The 19,384-nt window shown below is 46.7% G+C and overlaps 1 protein-coding gene across 1 annotated transcript; it reads left to right on the top strand.

Moving 5' to 3' along the window:
* Nucleotides 1-5: 5 nt before the first annotated feature.
* Nucleotides 6-15,678, top strand: Dhrs7c (dehydrogenase/reductase 7C; the record flags this gene model as incomplete). The annotated part of the gene is made up of 6 exons (XM_059253234.1): nucleotides 6-93; nucleotides 9,188-9,300; nucleotides 10,603-10,813; nucleotides 12,496-12,588; nucleotides 14,573-14,728; nucleotides 15,470-15,678. Coding segments are annotated over 6 exons (870 nt in total), but the record flags the coding sequence as incomplete, so codon positions are not given.
* Nucleotides 15,679-19,384: the final 3,706 nt, after the last annotated feature.

Raw genomic sequence — 19,384 nt, forward strand, 5'->3', positions numbered from 1 at the left:
TCATTTATCAGGAGGCGTCCAGGTTGTGGTCAAAGTCTGCCGTGCAGAACAAAGTGGTCGTCATCACCGATGCCATCTCAGGACTGGGAAAGGGTAAGCTGGCTTCCCCTGAACGTGTGTCCATCTCTGCCCACAAGGGATCTGTGGAGGTGTGGAGCACACCTGCTGATAGGGAGGAGTCAACTCAATGGGTTCTTCTCTTTGAGAGACTGAAGTTTGCTTGCCCCATGATTGGCAGGGTCCGGATGCCTGGGGCTGCAAACTCAAGGCCCAGTGCTAGGAAAGTGTTGGGTTTGATTGCTTCAGGAGTTTCCAGAAATCTTGAAATGCCAAGCCCTAGTTGGAGCTGCATACTGGATATGAGACCAGATTAGGATGCTAGATTTCAATCCTGGTTCCAGCACTTAAGTAGCAGGCGCCTTCACCTATGTGACCTCAATGTCCTGTGTGTAGATCAAGGATGACAGCAGTCTCCACTTTGGAATGTGCAAATGAATTTGCACATGGGTGGAACTTGCAACAAGTGGCCACCACCATTCAAGTGTTGCTAGAGATGGGCATGTTGAATACATTTTCCGCAGAGTCCACACACCTACTGTGTCCCACGTGACTACTGCCTCCCACCATCTCACTTCCTGGTCTTGAAGGCATTTTCATTCACAATCCCTAAGTAAGACAGTCTCCTGGGCCCTCCTACTTGTGTCGTTTGTGAGAGGAATATCCTTTTGATTTAGCGGGATTCTATTATTCCTAAAGATGGCGGTGTAATCGTGTTATATAAATTAATGACAATTTCTGCTGTTATTTTTGTTATTTAATCCAGCATAGAACCCACATAACCAACCATCCACTAGCTGCCCAACAGATGCCAATGGGTCCATGTTGTCCTAAGCATCCCCTTTTCTAGAGTCTCTGGGGGTGCGGGGTGCACTTCCTCCTATGGTGTAGCCACTGGGAGAACTTCTGTGGCCCTGTCTCTGAGGTTTCTCCCACAGCCTGCTGCTTGTTCGTCCCCAGAAGTAGCATGTCTCCCTGATAAGAGGCTGGATGAGGTCTCAGTGAGTGTGTGCCTTGGGTCAGCCATGGCGGGTGAAGACATTAAGCCTAACACGGTGGATATGGCCTCTGGAGCAATTGCCAAATAGGCTACCCTGACTCACTGGGATTGGCACTCAGGAGGTGTGGAGACACACAGACCCGAAGCTCAATCTTCCCCAGGACCAGGACACTCTAGTTTGACCATCAGACCAGACACAAGACCACAGTGTTGTTGGGAAAGTCACGAGAGTGACTCACCTGAAGCTGTTCAGTCATGGGCTGTGGGACACTCTTTCTCCAAGTAGAATGTTTGTCTAGGAGCAGGCCAGGTCCCTGGAGCCTTCTCTGCCACCTTATCTGTGCTATCCTTTCAGGTGGCCCCTAGAGACCTGCCTTCCCACATCCTAAAGTTCTGCGCATGCTCACCAGCACCGACCTGGCGTCCTTCATGCTAATGCCCCCACACCTACCTCAATGCTTTCCATCTAGTAAACACTCAAGAAATGTTTTTAAAAATTTGTTTTGAATCTGCACTGTCCCCCAACAGACTCATGTTTTGAGTGCTATTTTGGAAGCTGTGGTGTCTTTAGGTCAAGGTCACAGTGGTTCTTAACCTGTGGGTTGCAAACCCTTTGGGGATCAAATGACCTTTTCAAGAAGTCACCAAAGACCATTAGAAAATGCAGATATTTTCATTGTGATTTGTAGCAGTAGCAAAATTACAGTTATGAAGTAGCAACGAAAATAATTGTGTGGTTGTGGGGAGTCACCACAACATGAGGAATGGTACTAAATGGTCACAGCATTAGGAAGGTTGAGAGCCACTGCCCTAGAAGAGGGGCCTGGCTGGCAACAGTAGGTCATGAGGTACAGGCTTGGGAAGGTTATACCTTCTCAACTCTCCTCCCCAACACAGGCTGTCACCTCCAACTTCCATCAGCACAGACCCAGCTGTTGCCCTGTGCCTTCCTGGCAGAATGGATCCTCTCAAACCTGGACCTGTAAACAAACCTTTATTCCTATAAATTGTTCCTGACAGGATTTGTTCACAGCAATGAGACAAGCAACAAGTGCATTTAAGGACCAGCATCTAGAGGCCATTTGATCAGGGAAGGCACCCAAATAAGTATGTTCATGAATATCGGTTTAATTGATCTCCACTTTGGTTCCAATATGGCCAGAGAATGAACTCTGCATGATTCAGTTCTTTTGAGTTTGTCAAGGTTTGCTCTCTGGTGTGGCTGTGGCCTGCCATTCAGTCTGTCCCCAGAGGGCTGGGAAAGAACGTTCCCACTGCTGTGCTTGGGTAGATGGTCCTGCAAATGTTAGCTGCATTTTGTCGTTAAAGGTGCTGTTCAGATCCTGTCTTTGGAATGTTCTGTGTTACTAGGTGGAACCACTGTTCTCCTTGGGTGAGGGTTGTGTGTTTATTTCAACAGTCCCAGTTATTGTTTGTTTTTTGTTTTTTTTTTTAATCTCATTGGGTTATATCACACATAAGTCAGGACCCCAGGAAATACACCACAGGTGTTTGCCGAAGAATGTGGCCCAAGCAGTCAAGATTCCAATCACTGTTCTCTTGGACTGCATCTCACTGGCTCTTTGTACCTCCCACCTCCCCGACTCTTCCCCCAACCCTGCAGAAATGCGAAGCAGAAAGGAATGAAGTCCAAGTATTTGCAAGTAACCTGAGACCCTGGGTGTGTGTGACTTTAAATAAATGCCTGCTTTCCGTGTGCTGCTGATGACAGCAATCCCAGACACCAGCTGCTCCATTTCAACCTCAAGGCAAGAAAAAGTAAAGCCGCTCAAGCACGGAGTGGCTTACACGTAGCCCATACTGTACCTTAGAGCCAGGATGAACCCTGTGGGTAGTTATAGACGAGGGAAATCAAGGGAACAGCCCAAATCCAGACATCTAGTCCTCATCCCAAACCATCACGTGTCAATCAGGTCAACCACTGTGTTACCTTGTACTCATTGGGTCTGCGACAAGAGTGACAATCAAAATACCTCAGCACTGGACTTGGCCTTCAGGAAGAGCTGATCAGATGCTATCCCGGCCTGTGTTCTCACAACCCCCAAGACGCCAGTCTTCTTTAAACACTGCTGAAACCTAGCCATCCACAACAACATCTCATAGGCCCTCCAGGCCAATCTTCCTCACTTCACTGTCTCCGGAATCAGAAATCGCTTCACACTCTTTGGCATCTTAGATCTGAGGAAACATACACGTAAGTGCCCAGTTTGTGTTTATTAGTTGGAAAGGGCACCGTCAGCATTGAAATGCTTGATGGGAGACAAATACTGAGCTGAGCTGATAACAAACTAAAGCTGGATGTGGTCACCTGTAATTCTAGCAGGAGGATTAGGAATTCAAGGTAATCCTCAGCTGCACTGTGAGTTCGAGACCAGCCTGGGCTACCTGAGATACTGTCTCAAAAATAAATAAATTAAACAAATGAATAAATGTAAGGGTTGGAGTACAGAGGCACTGCCACAAAATGCTCGGCAGGACAGAAAGAAGAGCTTCAAAGGAATTGGTCCACCGTGACAGGCAGGGCAAGAGAGAAGAGCTAAGTTCCTTTACATCACCGCAGAAGAAGAAGGAAAGACAGGAAATGAGGGAGCGCCACCAATTCCCCCTTCACTCACCCCAAGTCTCCTGCCTGTGGGGTGGTGTCCCCCACATTCAGGATGATTGTCCCTCTCAGCCGTCCCTCTCAAAAACACCCTGGAAACACACCTAGAGGTGTGCCTCAGTCTCCCAGGTGATTCCAAATCTAGTCAAACTGACAAGAAAACTACCCATCAATCCTGTGATCTCAGCATTTGGGAGACTGCAGCGGGACAGCAGGATCACTCAGCTGGAAGCCAGCCTGGGCTAAGCAGTGAGGCCCAGTCTCAAAAACAATAAAAACAAAACAAGAATAGAACGAAGAATTTCCAAGTGGGCCTGCTCGTGTGGGCCGGTAAACCCAGCTCTGTGGGAGGCTGACGCAGGAGGACTGCAAGTTCAAGATCAACCTGGACAACTTAGTGAGACCTTGCAGATACACCCCACCATTAGGAAAGAGAGTGGGCGAGTGACAGTTAACCCCAGCCTGTCCCCCTCTCAGTGGTGGGGATTGGTGCTGTGGAAACATTCTGGATGCTGTGAATGTGTTGCTCTGATTAGTTGATAAATAAAATGCTGATTGGCCAGTAGCCAGGCAGGAAGTATAGTATAGGTGGGACAAGCAGAGAAGAGAATTGTGGAAACAGGAAGGCTGGATCAGGAGTCGCCAGCCAGACACAGAGGAAGCGAGATGTAAAAGTACCAGTAAGCCACAAGCTATGTGGCAACTTATAGATTAATAAAAATGGGTTAATTTAAGATGAAAGAACAGATAGCAAGAAGCCTGCCACGGCCATACAGTTTATGAATAATATAAGCATCTGTGTGTTTATTTGAGTCTGAGTGGCTGCTGGCCCCGGGCGGGACTGGAGATAACTTCAGCTACAGATTGGTCAAGAGGCAGCCTAATGTGGAGAACAGTTTCTCCCTCCTGGACATCAGACTTCTTGAATCATGTCTTCATTCTTCTCCCCACTTAGCAGTGGTGGGAATGTGGGAAACTCCTTCCAACTCTTTACCCCATTGCTCTGATATGGAGAATTTGATCATCATGGCTGACTCACACCCAGCATACCTGCTTCAACCACTCACAACCACAGCTGAGCCTTCTCCCTCCAAACCAAGTGACAAAAATTCCATAATTGTCAAGACCACGATTGTGAAAGATGAATTTTAAGTAATAAAACATAAAACACACATAGAACTGCCTCCCTGAGGAGCATCCTGTGCGGATGTTTGGCTCTGTTTCCTTTCTGCTTCTTGGTGAAGCTGACGGCTCAGTCAGTTCTGTTGGAGGAGACCAAGAGTGCCCAGGGACAGATCAATCCCATTCAAATCAGCCCAGACAGGAACCTCTTCCTGCAGCTGGACAGAAAAGAAAGGCCAGACTGCCTCCTGACTTTCTGATTACAGACATTACGTACATTATACGTTATATACAATACACATTATACACAAGCCTTCCATCACGGCACACCCCCAACAGGCAAGTCAAACAGGACTAATTCATAATCAATGTGTTCAATTTCCTTGATTTCCTTTCCCACCCCAATTCTCCCTGGCCTAAGCTTCTTACTGTTTCTGACCTTTCTAGGGATAAAGAAACAGAAAAGAAGACATAGAGGAGAGCAAGGGATGTGTTACCTAAGGGACACATTGTAAAATGGCTCCAAGCTGCATGGGCACATGGCTGGGAGTCCGGCTCAGTGAGAATGTATTTGCTTGACATATAGGGGCTTGACATAGCGGCTGGTTTCAGCCTCAGCACTGGGCCAAGGTGGGAACCAAGTGTCTTCTTTCTATTATGGGCACCTTTGTGTCCCTCAGAGGCTTCCATCAAAACATCCAGCTGCACCTCTGGGAAGTGGAGCATGTGGACTTCTCCCATGGTTCTCCTTGCCTTGAGACCTGGTTTAGGGGTAGGCAACTCCATAGAGACCAATCTGGTCTGGGTCCCAGCTATAGAGAACTCTTAGCAAACCATTCAAAGGACCCACAGATGCCTTCTCTCCTGGAGATGATGGGAAGGAAGAACATCCCAATCCTGGCCCATGGGCAAAAGCTTATCGTGTCCTCTACTGAGAAGCCTGCCTCCTAAGCCCTTCTCCTCCTCCTCCTCCTCCTCCTTGGCCCATTTGTGTCTTATTTTAGGGCATAAGGAATGAACTTAATAAAACAGTTATTTCTTTTGAAAGCATGCATCTTGCACTAACAACTAGCTTTGGAATTTTATATCTATTGTATTTTAGTGCCTCTGAAATTTCCAACTTAATGCCCTGTTACTATCCTGCTTTACACACAAACATATACATTCAAGTTGTAGTGTTGTGTTTGACACACTCTTAAAATAAGATTTATTTATGTGTGTCTGTGTGTGGGTATGTACACATGAGTTCAGATATACAAGGAGACCAGAAGAGGAAGTCAGATCACCCAAAGCTGGAGTTACAGCATTTATATGCCCAAAGTAGGTACTGGGAACTGAACTCGGGTCCACTGTAAGAATAATAAGTGCTCTTAATCACTGAGCCATCTCTCTAGCCCCTGATAAGCTGCTTCTAAAGCTCTTATATTTTAAACTGACTTTAATATAAATTTCTTTTCATGCCAACAGATTCATTTTTGTAAAATCAGTTTTAAGGGTTTGAAAATATTTTTTCTAGATGTACTGTAATTGACTTAACCAACCTCCTATTATATGAGACATTTGCAATTATTTCCAGTGTTTTACTGTTGGCTGTGGTACTGAGATAAGCAATATTACAACTGTGTCTGTGTAGACATTCTTAATGGTTGCTTTAGAAGGAATACACATAAATGAAATTGATGAATCAAAGTCCTTTGGAGGATACAGTCAAGTTTTTCTTCCAAAACCTGTAGCAATTCATATATATATATTAGAGCGAATGTGAGATAAACCCACTGCTCACATCTCGCTAAGACTGTGATCAGTTTTGTCTTTCAATATCTGATGGGTCAAAATTAGTGTGTGGTTTAAATTGCATCTCTTTATCATGTCATGAGTATTGAGCCTTAATCTTCTGTTCATTAACTGTGCTTTTTTCTTTTTCCCAGTTGATTCTTCTAATTTGTAAAAGTCCTTTGCATATCGAATAAATAAGTCCTTTACTGACATATAGGTTGTAAATACTTTTCTTAATTTGTTTGCTCTTTATTTATGTCTTTGCTGTAAAAAAAAATTTAAGGATAAAATCTATAAACCAATTTTGATACAATTTGTTTCTTTTGGGCATGCTCAGAAGACCTTCCCCAATGCAAGAGAGCAGTTTCATCTCTAGCTCTTTTGTGGTTCTCTTTTTGCGTTTAACTATTTTGTATGTTATAATATGATGCATCTAGCTTTTTATCTCCCAAATAGGCACCCAAATATCATTTTTTAAAGATTCGTTTTATTTAATTATGTGTATGTGTGTATAGGTGTATATGCATGTGAGTGTAGTGCCCTTGGAGGCCAGAAGAGGGCATCTGGTCCTCTGGAGCTAGAATTACAGGTGGTTGTGAACAGGCTGACAGGTGCTGAGAACTCAGGTCCTCAGCAAGAGTAGTACTCACTTTCAACTGAGCCATCTCACCAGCCCCCTCAAATATTTTTTAGGTAATATATTCTTTTCCCACTGGCTCAACATATTAACTTTATCATGCGGGTACTAAATGTTCATCAATACCTGGCTCCATTTTTGTCAATTATTTCTTACCTCTGGTGGAATTGTTAACATTTTGCTCTAGTTTTGGCAGTTTTATAGTGTTGCTGTCTAGGCACTTCCTCCAAGAGGAGATAATGCAGTCAGTAAGTGATGGACAAAAGGGTGCAAAGGCTGGGCCTCTCACATGCAAGCAAGACAGCTCTTCCTGCCAGCTGCTGCTTCAAGAGACTGTCTGAGGTTTCTATTACTGTGAAGAGACACCATGACCACAGTAACTCCTATAAGGAAACATTTCATTAGGGCTAGCTTAGAGTTCAGAGATTTAGTCCAGTGTCATCATTGTGGCAGGAAGCATGGTAGCATGCAAGCAGACACTGTGCTGGAGAAGGAGGCAGGAGCTCAACATCCAGATCAGAAGGCATCAAGAAGAAAGAGACACTGGGTCTGGATAAGCATTTGAAACCTCAAAAGCCCACCCCAAGTGACACACTTCCTCCATCACGGCCACACCTACTCCTACAAGGCCACACCTCTGCATAGTGCCACTCCCTGGTGACCAAGCCTATGGGGGCCATTCCTATTCAAACCGCCACAGAAAGTTAGTACCTCCCATGGCCATAGTAAGAATTAACTGAGCAAACACATGGATGTCTTTCCCAACCATCCTTAGAACAAATGAACTGTCCAAACATGTGCGCTTTCATTGTTTTAAAGTGTCTGGATTATTGTTACCTGTGAATGCTGTATATCTGCCAGCTATTGCTCTAGAGATGATGACTCAGTAGGTAAAGATGCTTGCCACCAAGTATGGTGACCTGAGTTCCATCCCTGGGACCCATGTGGTGGAAGGAGATAACTGACTCCCACAGGTTTCCTCCAATCTCCACAGATGTGCATTGGCATGCACATGCCAATGCACACAAACTTGTCTACCAAATAAATAAATCAATGTTTAAAAACTTAAGGAAAGCCCTATATTGGATTAATCAGTAATAAGTTCAGAGTGAAACATAAAGCAAAGTCAACATCTTTTGTCTTTCTTTTTGTTTATTCTTGAGATTGTAATTTAATTACATTTCTTCCTTCCCTTTTCTCCCTCCAAACCCTCCCATGTGCCCCTCCCACTCTCTTTCAAATTTATGGCCTCTTTTTTCATTAACTGTTATTGCAAGCATATAAGTATTTGCATATACATGTGTATAGATATGACCTGTTGAGTTCATCTGATGTTACTTGTGTGCATGTTTTCAGGGCTGACCATTTGGCACTGGACAACCAGTTGGTGTGCTCTTCCCTGGGGAGGACCGTCTCTCCCTCTCCCTGCTTTGCTGAGTTGCCTGGAGTTCTTTGTGTAGAGTGGCCTTGTGAGCAACGAGTCTTACTAGAGTCTCTCTCCACAGAGAAAATCTGGAAGGCCGGGTGGTCTAAACAGACATGGTAGCTCTTACCAGTATCTGCAAATTAAGGAGTCCCTAGGGCTGTGTTCTCAAAGGCTAGTGACTCTCTCCTTCAGTATAAGGAATGTCCATCATCGGAACTCCCAGGCAAGCAGAGCCTGCTGCTCCCTGCTGTGAGCTTCCCTTCAGGGAAGCAACCAAATTGAGGCTAGAAACACAACACACCAACAAGCCAGCCTAGCCTAGGGTACTGCTCAGTGCTAGAGCAATCCCTTAACACATGCAAGGTTGGGGTTCAATCCTCAGGACCCCTAAAACATCTAGCCTGTGGAGGGGATCGAATGAAACGACTTCTCCAGAAGTAGGACCTCGTGGTGATGGATGGGACGTCAGGAGTTCCTAAGAGGGGAACTCCCTTCTACGGCTCCATTCACACAGCACACCTTGCCTCCCTTCCCTCTTCTCCACAGAGTGTGCTCGGGTGTTCCATGCAGGTGGGGCAAGACTGGTGCTGTGTGGAAAGAACTGGGAGGGGCTGGAGAGCCTCTATGCTACCTTGACCAGTGTGGCTGACCCCAGCAAGGTAAGGTCCTCTCCAGACAGCCTGAGATACCCCGAGCCTCAGTCTTTGTTAAGGAGCGGTTTCTGGGGAAATGGGACAGTGGCTTGGGAGAAATCAGAGTCAATGGCACTGACCCAGATAGAGGCCTGTCTGCCCAACAAAAGGCTCTGGCTTGTTTTGATCACTCATCGTGGCAGAACTTGGGCACCGATCCCAGAGTCTATGGAAGTCAGACTCAGCAAAAAAAAAAAAAAAGATAACAAGTGTACCAGCTATGGGTTATGATTACAAATAGAGCTGATGTTCAGACAAGCAACCTAAGTGACGGTAGCATCAAAGACATCAAGGAACTCCCCCTCCTAAGCCACCCAGATTACAGGTGTTGCCTTCAGCACTCTTTAAGAAGAAAAATCCAACCCTTGCTCCCGAGCTTGAAGTTGCTGTTTGTAAACAGCTCAAAGGAACTGGGAGCTAAACCTGGCACTTGAGGAGAGGAATCCATTAGAACCTCACAGAATGCGACACGGAGAATTTCTTGGGGGTATTATTAGGTTTTCAGTAAAAAACCAAGTTGTGTGGGCAATACCGAGTTCCGTTCAGCTTGTCTTTTCAGAACCTTTATTGTGTGAGTGTGTATCTATCTCCCCAAAGAACTCGAAGACCAGTAAATGTTTCCCGAACAGATGTGATCCACAATGGGAGCCTTCTCTTCAAGAGTATATGTCAGAACTAACATTTGCCCAAAAGTCGCATCGACTCCAGGGTACTATCAAGCCCCACCCCCATCTTTACTTCTAAACCGGTAACATCTTGAAGACAGAAAGTGTCCAGAGCTGGGTACAGCACCTAGCACATAATAGATGCTTCAGAAGCAGCGCTGGGTGGAATACACTGTTTTGATCCAAAACAAGGGGTAGCTGCCTGCTGCTGTGCTGAATTTTCTTGTACCTTATAAAACAAACGGGGAAGCAGCAGTTTCCAAGAGAAACCCAGCAAGTGGTTCAAAGTTATGATGCCAGCACCGGAGCCAGTTTAAAGCCTCCAAAGGGTCACCCAGTTGTCAGATCAGCTGAGGAGCCCTGGCCACAAGTTCAGACTTCCTACTGCTTATCCGCACTTAATTGCAGCTCTGGTCTCCAAAACTAGATTCTCCAGCAATCTCCTTCTTCCCGCAATTGTTTTACTCCTTCTTCTTTGTCTTGGTTTGTTTTCCTAGTTAGTCTGTGGCTTTGAATTCCCAGCAGGGTAGCTGTTTGATGGAGGGCCCCCAACATCTCCAAGGAAGTGATCCCAAACATGTTGACTCTCTCGTTGCTCCGGCAGACATTCACCCCAAAGTTGGTCCTCTTGGATCTCTCAGACATCAGCTGTGTTCAAGATGTTGCCAAAGAGGTCCTGGACTGCTACGGGTGTGTGGACATCCTCATCAACAACGCCAGCGTGAAAGTGAAAGGGCCTGCCCATAAGATTTCCCTGGAGCTCGACAAAAAGATCATGGATGCCAACTACTTCGGACCCATCACCTTCACCAAAGGTCCTGTGAGTCTCATTTTCCTCTGGGTCTGTGGGCCACCAAATGCCATTGAAAGGCCTATGGTGCCACCAGGTGGCCATCTGGTTCTACATAGAGTTCTTCAACCCGAGAAAGTTCAGAATTTGAACACTGAAAGCTTTCAGGTCCCCAACTGTAAATGTTGGTCACAAAAGGAAATGTCTTGCCGGTGTATTCTCACTTCATTGTGAAACTGCCCCGATTCACATTCCACTCAGTAGCTCTCTCATTGTACCCAATCCACAGCTCCCCTGTGAGTCTGTCTCTCTGGGCCACTGTCTTCAGCTTTTGCCTAAGTTTTGCTACATAGGCCTTATAGTTGTTCTTCACTAACCGTGAGAGCTGGTCAAAGGTTCTGTCTTCAGAAATGAAGGAGATGGGGCTGGGAGACGGCTCAGAGGGTAAAGCGCTGGTCCAATGTGAGCATGAGGACCAGATTCCCAGCACAACATAAAAGCTAGGCATGGTGGCACACGGTTGTAAGCTCAGCTCTGGGCAGGAGAAAGATAAGAGGATCCCAGGAGCTTGCTGGCCAACCAGTTTAGTCAAAATAGCAAGATCCAGGTTCAATGACAGTCCCTGTCTCAAAAGGTAAGAACAGTCAAAGAAGACACCCAAAGTCGACCTCTGGCCTCTATGTGTGCATTCAGTTAATCCCAGACATCATCCAGTTGACAATCATGAATGGCCACCATAACTGGTTTCTTCTGGGTAGGCCTCGTGTCAAGTGCTGAGGAGCCAGAGTCTGGTGGGAGCTCTGGGCCTCCCTTTGCTCTTCTCTAAGGCAGAGAGGCTGAGCTCCAAATCTGAGCACTCCCTTTCATCCGGACCTCTTTCCCTTCTGCCAGTACTGCTTACCATCTTTCTCCACATTTCCTCATTTTCTATTAAATCTGCCTGAGGAAGAAATGTTATCATAGCAGCATATATCTAAACCCTTTCTGCTCACAGCCAACAAGAGGCCACCTAAGAACTAAGCAAGTGCATCTTCCCAGACAGCCCAGAGGACATGTGCTCTTCCCTCTCTTTATTAAAAGATTAACACCTGCAAAAGAGGAGGAATTAGAGACACGCTGGAGGCCAGGTGCAGTGGTGCACACCTGTAATATCGGCAGTGGGGGGCTCGGGCAAGTGGATCACAAGTTCAAAGCCTATCTGAGCCACACAGCAAATTCCAGACCAGCCTTCGCTGTATGCGGCGATCTTGTCTCAAAACAGCAGAAGAGACCTGTCAGGACCAACAAGAAAGTGTCTTCTTGAAATAATAGGAGAAGTGAGAAGAAAACGCCCTCCAAGCTGCATGTAGGGATGACCCAGACTGGAGGAGGAGGAAGTGGAGAAATAGGAAAGAGGAGGAGAAAAGAACGGAGGGGAGGAAAGGGGAGTAGGAGAGATGGGGGAGGGAAGAGGAGAGAGAGGAGAAAGTTCTGTGTCACTTAACTAGTGCACTGGTGGGTCATTTCAAATCACCCAGCAATGAGCCAGCCAACTGGTCTCTCAGAAACACAGGGCCAGTGACTTCCGGGAACCACTCCATCTCTGTCCCTTGCTGTCTAGAAGGCAAAGAGGTAGCAGAGCCATGGGTGACAAGAGGTGGTGCTGGGGACCTGCTTCTGCTGCCTGCCTAGCTCTGATTTCTAACTGGGACTCCTTGTCTCTTCCAGTTCTGCTTCCCAACATGATCTCCAGGAGAACAGGCCAGATCGTGTTAGTGAACAACATCCAAGCCAAGTTTGGGATCCCCTTCCGCACAGCCTGTAAGTCACTGAGACAAAATAGGGGTGTCCTTGCTGTGTGCTTGTGTCAGAGCAAGCACCGTTAGGTCTAGACCAGGCAAGGGACCATACAGGATAAGGGGAATCTCATCCAGAGATGAGATGGGTCAGCTGAGGTTTCTTTCATGTCCCAGTTCCCTGATTTGGGGATGTTATAGACAAGGTTCCTCTCCTCCCAAAGTGCAGTCCCACAGGTGGAAAGACATGTGCTGCTTCAACATGACATTGCAGGTGAAGGTCACACTCTTACACACACACACACACACACACACACACACACACACACACACACACACATATATATATATATATATATATATATATATATATATATATATATATATATATATATCCCTAGCTCAAACACCTCTTCCTCTATGAAGTTGTCTCCAAAGACTAGTACTGGGGACAAGAAAGAAGAGAAAAAGAAGAGGATCTGTGAAATAGCAATATCATAGCCAAAGGGATTTATCCAAGGCATGATCATTGCCACTGAGAATCCCAGGAGATGGGCAGCTCCAAAAGCGAGATGTGCATGGAGGAGACTCTAGGGGTGTGTTCCCAGGAACTATCGGAGAAACTCCGGAAACATTCTCACCTTTGTTATGTCCCTGTTGTATTTATTTTTTCTGGGTGATATGACCAATGATAGACTCAAGAAATAGTCCTACCCAGGTCTAGCTTGGTGAATCAAGGAGATTCACTGGCACTGCTGACAGGGGATGGATGAGGAGTCACCTTACGGGAGCATGGGTAACTTACAAGTGGTCACATCACTGAAGAAAATGTCTCTGCCTCACCCCCACCAGCAATTAGCCACCTATCCTCAGAGAAGGGTGGTACTTCTTGACCTCCCCACCCCCATGACAGACCATTATTGGCTCTTAAAGATTGTGTGTGTGTGTGTGTGTGTGTGTGTGTGTGTGTGTGTGTGTGTGTGTTTTAAACTTAGCACAATGTTGTAGCATGCATCAAAAATTCTTGCCATCTTTCCCATTGAAAACGGCAAATCCTTCATGGCTTGGATATACCACAAGTTACTTATCTATATCTATTGATGGCTATCTGTTGATACCACTTTGGAATTACGAGTAATGAGTCTCTAGGCATGCATGAATAGTTTCTGTTGAGAACATGGCTTCACTTCTCCAGGGTTGCAAACCTAGGGAAGGGATTATATTTAAATGTTTATAGGAAACTCCCTAAGCTGACTCCAAGGCAGACACACCCCTTCCATTCCCGCCAGCATTACATAAGGGTTCTGAAATCTCCTCCACTCACCAACACTAGTGATGGTCCATCTTGATTTTAGCCCTCTTAGTGGTGTGAAGAAGTGGCTTTGGTCAACCGTCCCTATGTTCATGAATATGGAATTGGGTCTACTGTGAGCTCTGAGGGTGGGCCCACTGAGTGATGGGGGATAGGAGGCCAGGATTCTAGCCAACGCTTTTTCACCTTTGGCTGTGGAACCTAGTGCCATCACATGACCTCTCAGTGACTCTTTTATTCTTCATAGAGTGGGCACGATGGCTCCTCTATCTCTTCATTCGGTGTACAGTGGTCCCTCGGTATCCATGGTAATGGTGGTCCTCAGACACCCTACAAATGGAGTTTGCATCCTCTCGCAAACTTTCCATCATCTCTTGATTGCATGAAATACCTAATACAGCTGTGGAGAAGCTGTTGTAGTGTCCTGTTTAGGGAACATGCAATTATTTTTCTGAGTATTTCAGTTCACGGCTGGGGAACCTGTGGGTCTCGAGGGCTGATTTAAATGAAGGAGACAGCAAGCCACACAACAGGAGCAGAGATCCAGTGAGCTAGTGAATGAATTAGTTTAACAGTTTAACCCAGGGAGCTTGCAGGCCCCTTAGAGCTGGGAGGAAGATGTATGTCTGCCCTCTTGTCTACAGTCAAGCCCAGAGAAGCCCTTCCTGTACCCACCTCTGGCTGGTCTTTCTTCCAGATGCAGCCTCCAAGCACGCCATCATGGGTTTCTTCGACTGCCTCAGAGCTGAGGTTGAGGAGTACGATGTTGTGGTCAGCACTGTGAGCCCGACTTTCATCCGTTCCTACCGTGTTTATCCTGAGCAAAGAAACTGGGAGTCATCCATTTGTAAATGTAAGAGTTGAGAGAGAACCCTAAGTCTGGAGGTGGAGAAACGAAGCCTTTAGGCCTGAGGTACCAGGTAGAGAGCACACCCAAGCTGCACCCAGAAGACCCTGGCAGGGCTGAGCGGGACACTGACCCTGGGAGGGCTGAGGGGGACACTCACCCTGCTCAACAGCTTTTCCCAGACCTAACAACCGTAGTCTTTAAGAACCACCCTGCTCCCTCTTTCTGAGGAGGCAGTTCTGAATGGACGCTAAGCCTTCCCAGTCATGTGTGCCTGTACCTCAGGCTTGCCTCTGCCACAGCTTAGGGGTAAGCCCTTTACAGAGCTAGGCCCCATTTTCCCTTTTGGAAGCAGGGAAGAAGGTTCTAGCCCAAGAGCCCGAACACTCTCAGGACAGCGATTGCCCCTTACTCAGAACTCTGGGTCTGCACTGAGACACCAACAGGAACTGGCCTGGAGCCAAGAGCACCAGAGGCCCTAGGCAAGCGCAGCTTCACCACCACACATGGCAGGCCCTCCTTCTCCTTAGCACCCAAGCTCGTCCCCATCCCCTCCACTGTGAAGGCACCATGGAGAAAACGAGGCAGTAAACAAAGCGGCGGAGGCTGGAGGGTGAAGTGTCTTTCCCAGGCTTGAGGCCGGAGGATAGCAGAGTGTCAGGAAACCCTGACTTTAAAGATGCACCCAAGCATCTTCGTAGTCGGGGCATGTGAACCAGCTGCAGCAGCCCCAGCCTGTGCTTTCAGTGTTTTGCAGGAAGCTGGCCTATGGCGTGCACCCGGTGGAGGTGGCTGAGGAAGTGATGCGCACGGTGCGGAGGAGGAAGCAAGAGGTGTTCATGGCCAACCCGATCCCCAAGGCCGCCGTGTTCATCCGAACCTTCTTCCCCGAGTTCTTCTTTGCTGTGGTGGCCTGTGGGGTGAAGGAGAAGCTCAGTGTCCCAGAAGAGAATTAACCGTGAGAGTGGCCGAAGGGGCCACTGAGGCCGAATAAAGGCTCTCCTAGCTAGTGCTGGCTCATGTGTTCTCTCCCTCCAGAGAGGTCGCTTACAGGCGACAGGCCTAAACCCACTAGTTCCCCTGCGCAAGGCTCTCACCCCGCTACTGAGGGTGGCCAAGCCACTCCAGAGCTACAGGGCTCCTGGGTTTCTCCCACACAAAATCAGGGGCACATTTCCAGAAGCTTCTCTGCTTTGTGGGGTGACAACTGAGCAGGAGTGTATGAGCTGCAACGCATCAAACCATTATTTTATCCAATCATGCTACAACAATCCTCACCCCATACCCTCATCCCCCACCACCACTACCACCACCCCTCACTACCCACCACCCCCACCACCGCCCCCACCCCTGTCTCCTACAGGGGGATATGCCCAATCAACCTCCAACAGCCAGACGGCACTGGATAACCCATTAAAGGAGCTTTTCCCAGTCCAGCTTCCTATAGGATGAAAACAGCCTCTAATCTCTATCAGCCTGTGCAACAGCCACCAGCCATGTGGGACAAATTGAATTTTAAATTTTATTTAATTGAGAGTAATTTAAATATTAATATTATTTAAGCATGATATTATAAGAATATGATATCATAAAAAGGTCAATCATTAATTTATGTTAACATTTTTATATTATATAAATATATCACATAAAATATAAATATATAAAGCTAAATTACGCCAATGAGAATGACTAATATTAATATAGCTATTGAGTGTTACTATTTAATATGGTATATTATGTGATATATAAATTATATAATATATTGTGTATATATTTTACAAATAAACATATATACTGTGAACACATGTAATAATATGCTTATGCTATACATAATACTACATCATGACATACTTCTTATTAAGCTTGGCTTGAAATTATTACAAGCACTCCTCCTTGGAAGCGCAATTCAGCCCTTCCCCAGTTTCTTAAGTCCTCAGTGGCCGCTAAGACCCTCCACTTCAGGCATCATCCTCCAAACTTTCTCAGAACAAAACCCCATTCTAAAGCACCCCCTCGCTGCTCTGCATGTGCAGACGGTAAATGATTCTTGGACACTTGAGAAGTATGGACATATGGTTCTGCGCTAATATGGTAACCAGTGACTCAAACCTAATATTTATAGATGGAAAACCACAATGCTACTACATTCCCCAAACCTGTCACTCACAAAATTAACATATAAAGCTTTATAGGTGCACGTATGTTAATCTTCTCTTAAAAGGTAAAATCATGGGCTGGGGAGATGGCTCAGTGGTTGAGAGAACTTGCTGCTCTTCCAGAGGACAGGGGTTCAATTCCCACCACCCAGATCATAGCTCACAACCATCAGTAACTCCAGTTCCAAGGCACCCAATGCCCTCTTCTGGCCTCTGCAGGCACCAGATACTCAGTGCACACACATACATGCAGACAAAACACTCATACCTGTAAAATAAAATCAATCAATCTTTTAAAAAGTAAAAATGTGGGCCATAGAGATAGTTCTAAAGTTAAGAGTGCTTACTGTTCTTGCATGCTCACATCTGCCTATAACTTCAGCTCCAAAGGCTCTGAATCCTCTGGCCTCTGAGGGCACCTGCACTCCCATACACCTACCCACATGCAGACACACATATCCACATAATAAAATAAATCTTTTTTAAAAAGTTGTCTAGGCTTTCATGGTCTCCCAAGAGCCCCCAAAACATGAGATTGTCAAGTCCTCCACAGGAAGCAAAATATGGGGTTCCAATTTAGGAAGGTGTCAGCAAGGCAACTCTGTTTTAGTGGGTTTGATTGTCGTGGTGGGAAACGTTGTGGGAAGCAGGAGGCAACAGCAGCCATAGCCAGAATATGAGTATGGCACCTTTGGGGCAGGAAGGGTCAGAGTCAAAGCCATGGGCATCCGGTCCTCAGGACCTACTCAGAGCTTGGCCAGAGTCCCCACCTGCTCCCTTCGGGGGGGGGGGGGTTCGAAGAAGCTCTTCTTGCTTAAGGGCACAAGGCAGCTCCCATAAGGTGACTGCCCCTGCTTGGGAGTGATCTCATGATACGGTGACTTGTCTACAGGGCTCTACTCTTCCTGGAATCCAGAGTGGCTTGCAGATTTGGGCCAATGATGAGAGACCTGTGGATGCCTTCTGAGGTCTGGGATAGGACATTATGGAAGCTGACTGCTTAGTTAAATCACGTCTGTGCCGTCTGTCTTGAAGGGGGATCAGACAGGTTAGGCATCACCAGCTTGTAGTTAGATACTCCTGGAGTGACTAGCATGTCTGCATGCTAAGTTAAGCAGAAGTCTGACCTGGCGTTTTCAGACTGAAGGCACAGATGCCGATGCTGGGCATTGGTCCTGCTCTTAGTTACCTTGCGGGCCCAAGTGAGAAGTCAGTGGTTTTAGTAAAAGCTGCTTCTAAGTACCTAGGGTAAGCGGGCATTCCTCCTCCTTGGGGGGACGGGGAGAGGAGACTGTCACTAGAAGCATCCACTGGGTCACTGGAGGTTGCATTCTGGCAAAGCAAGGACTCCAGAGTGGGGGAGGCCACTACACCGAGATTCCCCTAAAACAAGCCAGGGAGATCAATGCTAAGGAAAAAGGACTCCCACGTAGGTGAGTTTGCTCTACCGTCCCCTGCCAGCTGGACAGGGATCCCAGAGCCTGGGGGTGGACTCAGTAAGACTGTCCATCATCTCCCTCGGGATGCAACTTGTTGCTGTCAGATGGCTGCCACCCTGTCATGGTGGGATAACGCACCAGCATAGTAAATAAAGACCTCCAGCCTTTATATTGAAACCTTGAAACCCAGGACGAAAGATAGATAAATAAATAAACAAACAAATAAATAAGCGAACAAATGAACGAAGGAACGAACGAACGAATGAATGAATGAATGAATGAATGAATGAATGAATGAATGAATGAAATATTAGCCAAGGTGTGGTGGAAACGGAATGTTATGCAGTATGAGTAATGACCACAGGGTGTCGCTGTTGCTCCAAACACATTTTACAAGACGCATCCTAGAACTCGCACAAAGCACAGCTAACTGCAAGATTCCATGTGTCACACTCACAACACCATGTACAATTTTTAAAAAGATGCGATGTGGCCCTCCTCTCTGCCTGGGTTCCCTGGAAGGACCAGCAGTCCATGTCACAGATGGAAAAGCTAAGGGTATCTGCACTTGCCTGCTGCTGCTGTTGTTCAGGGAAGAACAAGGGTGGCCTGTACTTATCCTGAGATATAGAATGACTGGAGGCGATAAAGGACCTAAGTAGCAGTCGTGGTCCCAGACCCAGCAGTGGCCATGTCAGGACACCGAAGATATTGAAACAGCTCTCAACTCGGTGCTATGAAAGACAAGGTCGATTTTCTTGTCATTGCTTCCTGGCCCAAATCTGTAAAAATTCTAGAAGTGCATTACGTAAGAAAACACAAAGAAACAGATAAGTGGATCACAATTGCCAACCTCTTTTAGCACTTGGGCCCTTCTCTGGTAAGATTAGAACCCTCACAAAACAGCACACCGCTTGGACCTTTTGGGTTCCTGCACCAGGACATGGCAATGAGAAGTGTACACACATTCACGGTGGCTGGGTTCAGTCTCCATTTGCCCCAGCAGACCCTGTGTTGGCTGTATCTCATTATCCCCAGGAGCCTACCCGTGTGGATGGCAGCGGTGG

The sequence above is a fragment of the Peromyscus eremicus genome, unplaced genomic scaffold, assembly GCF_949786415.1.
Source record: "Peromyscus eremicus unplaced genomic scaffold, PerEre_H2_v1 PerEre#2#unplaced_3675, whole genome shotgun sequence".
NCBI classification, from domain to species: Eukaryota; Metazoa; Chordata; class Mammalia; order Rodentia; family Cricetidae; genus Peromyscus; species Peromyscus eremicus.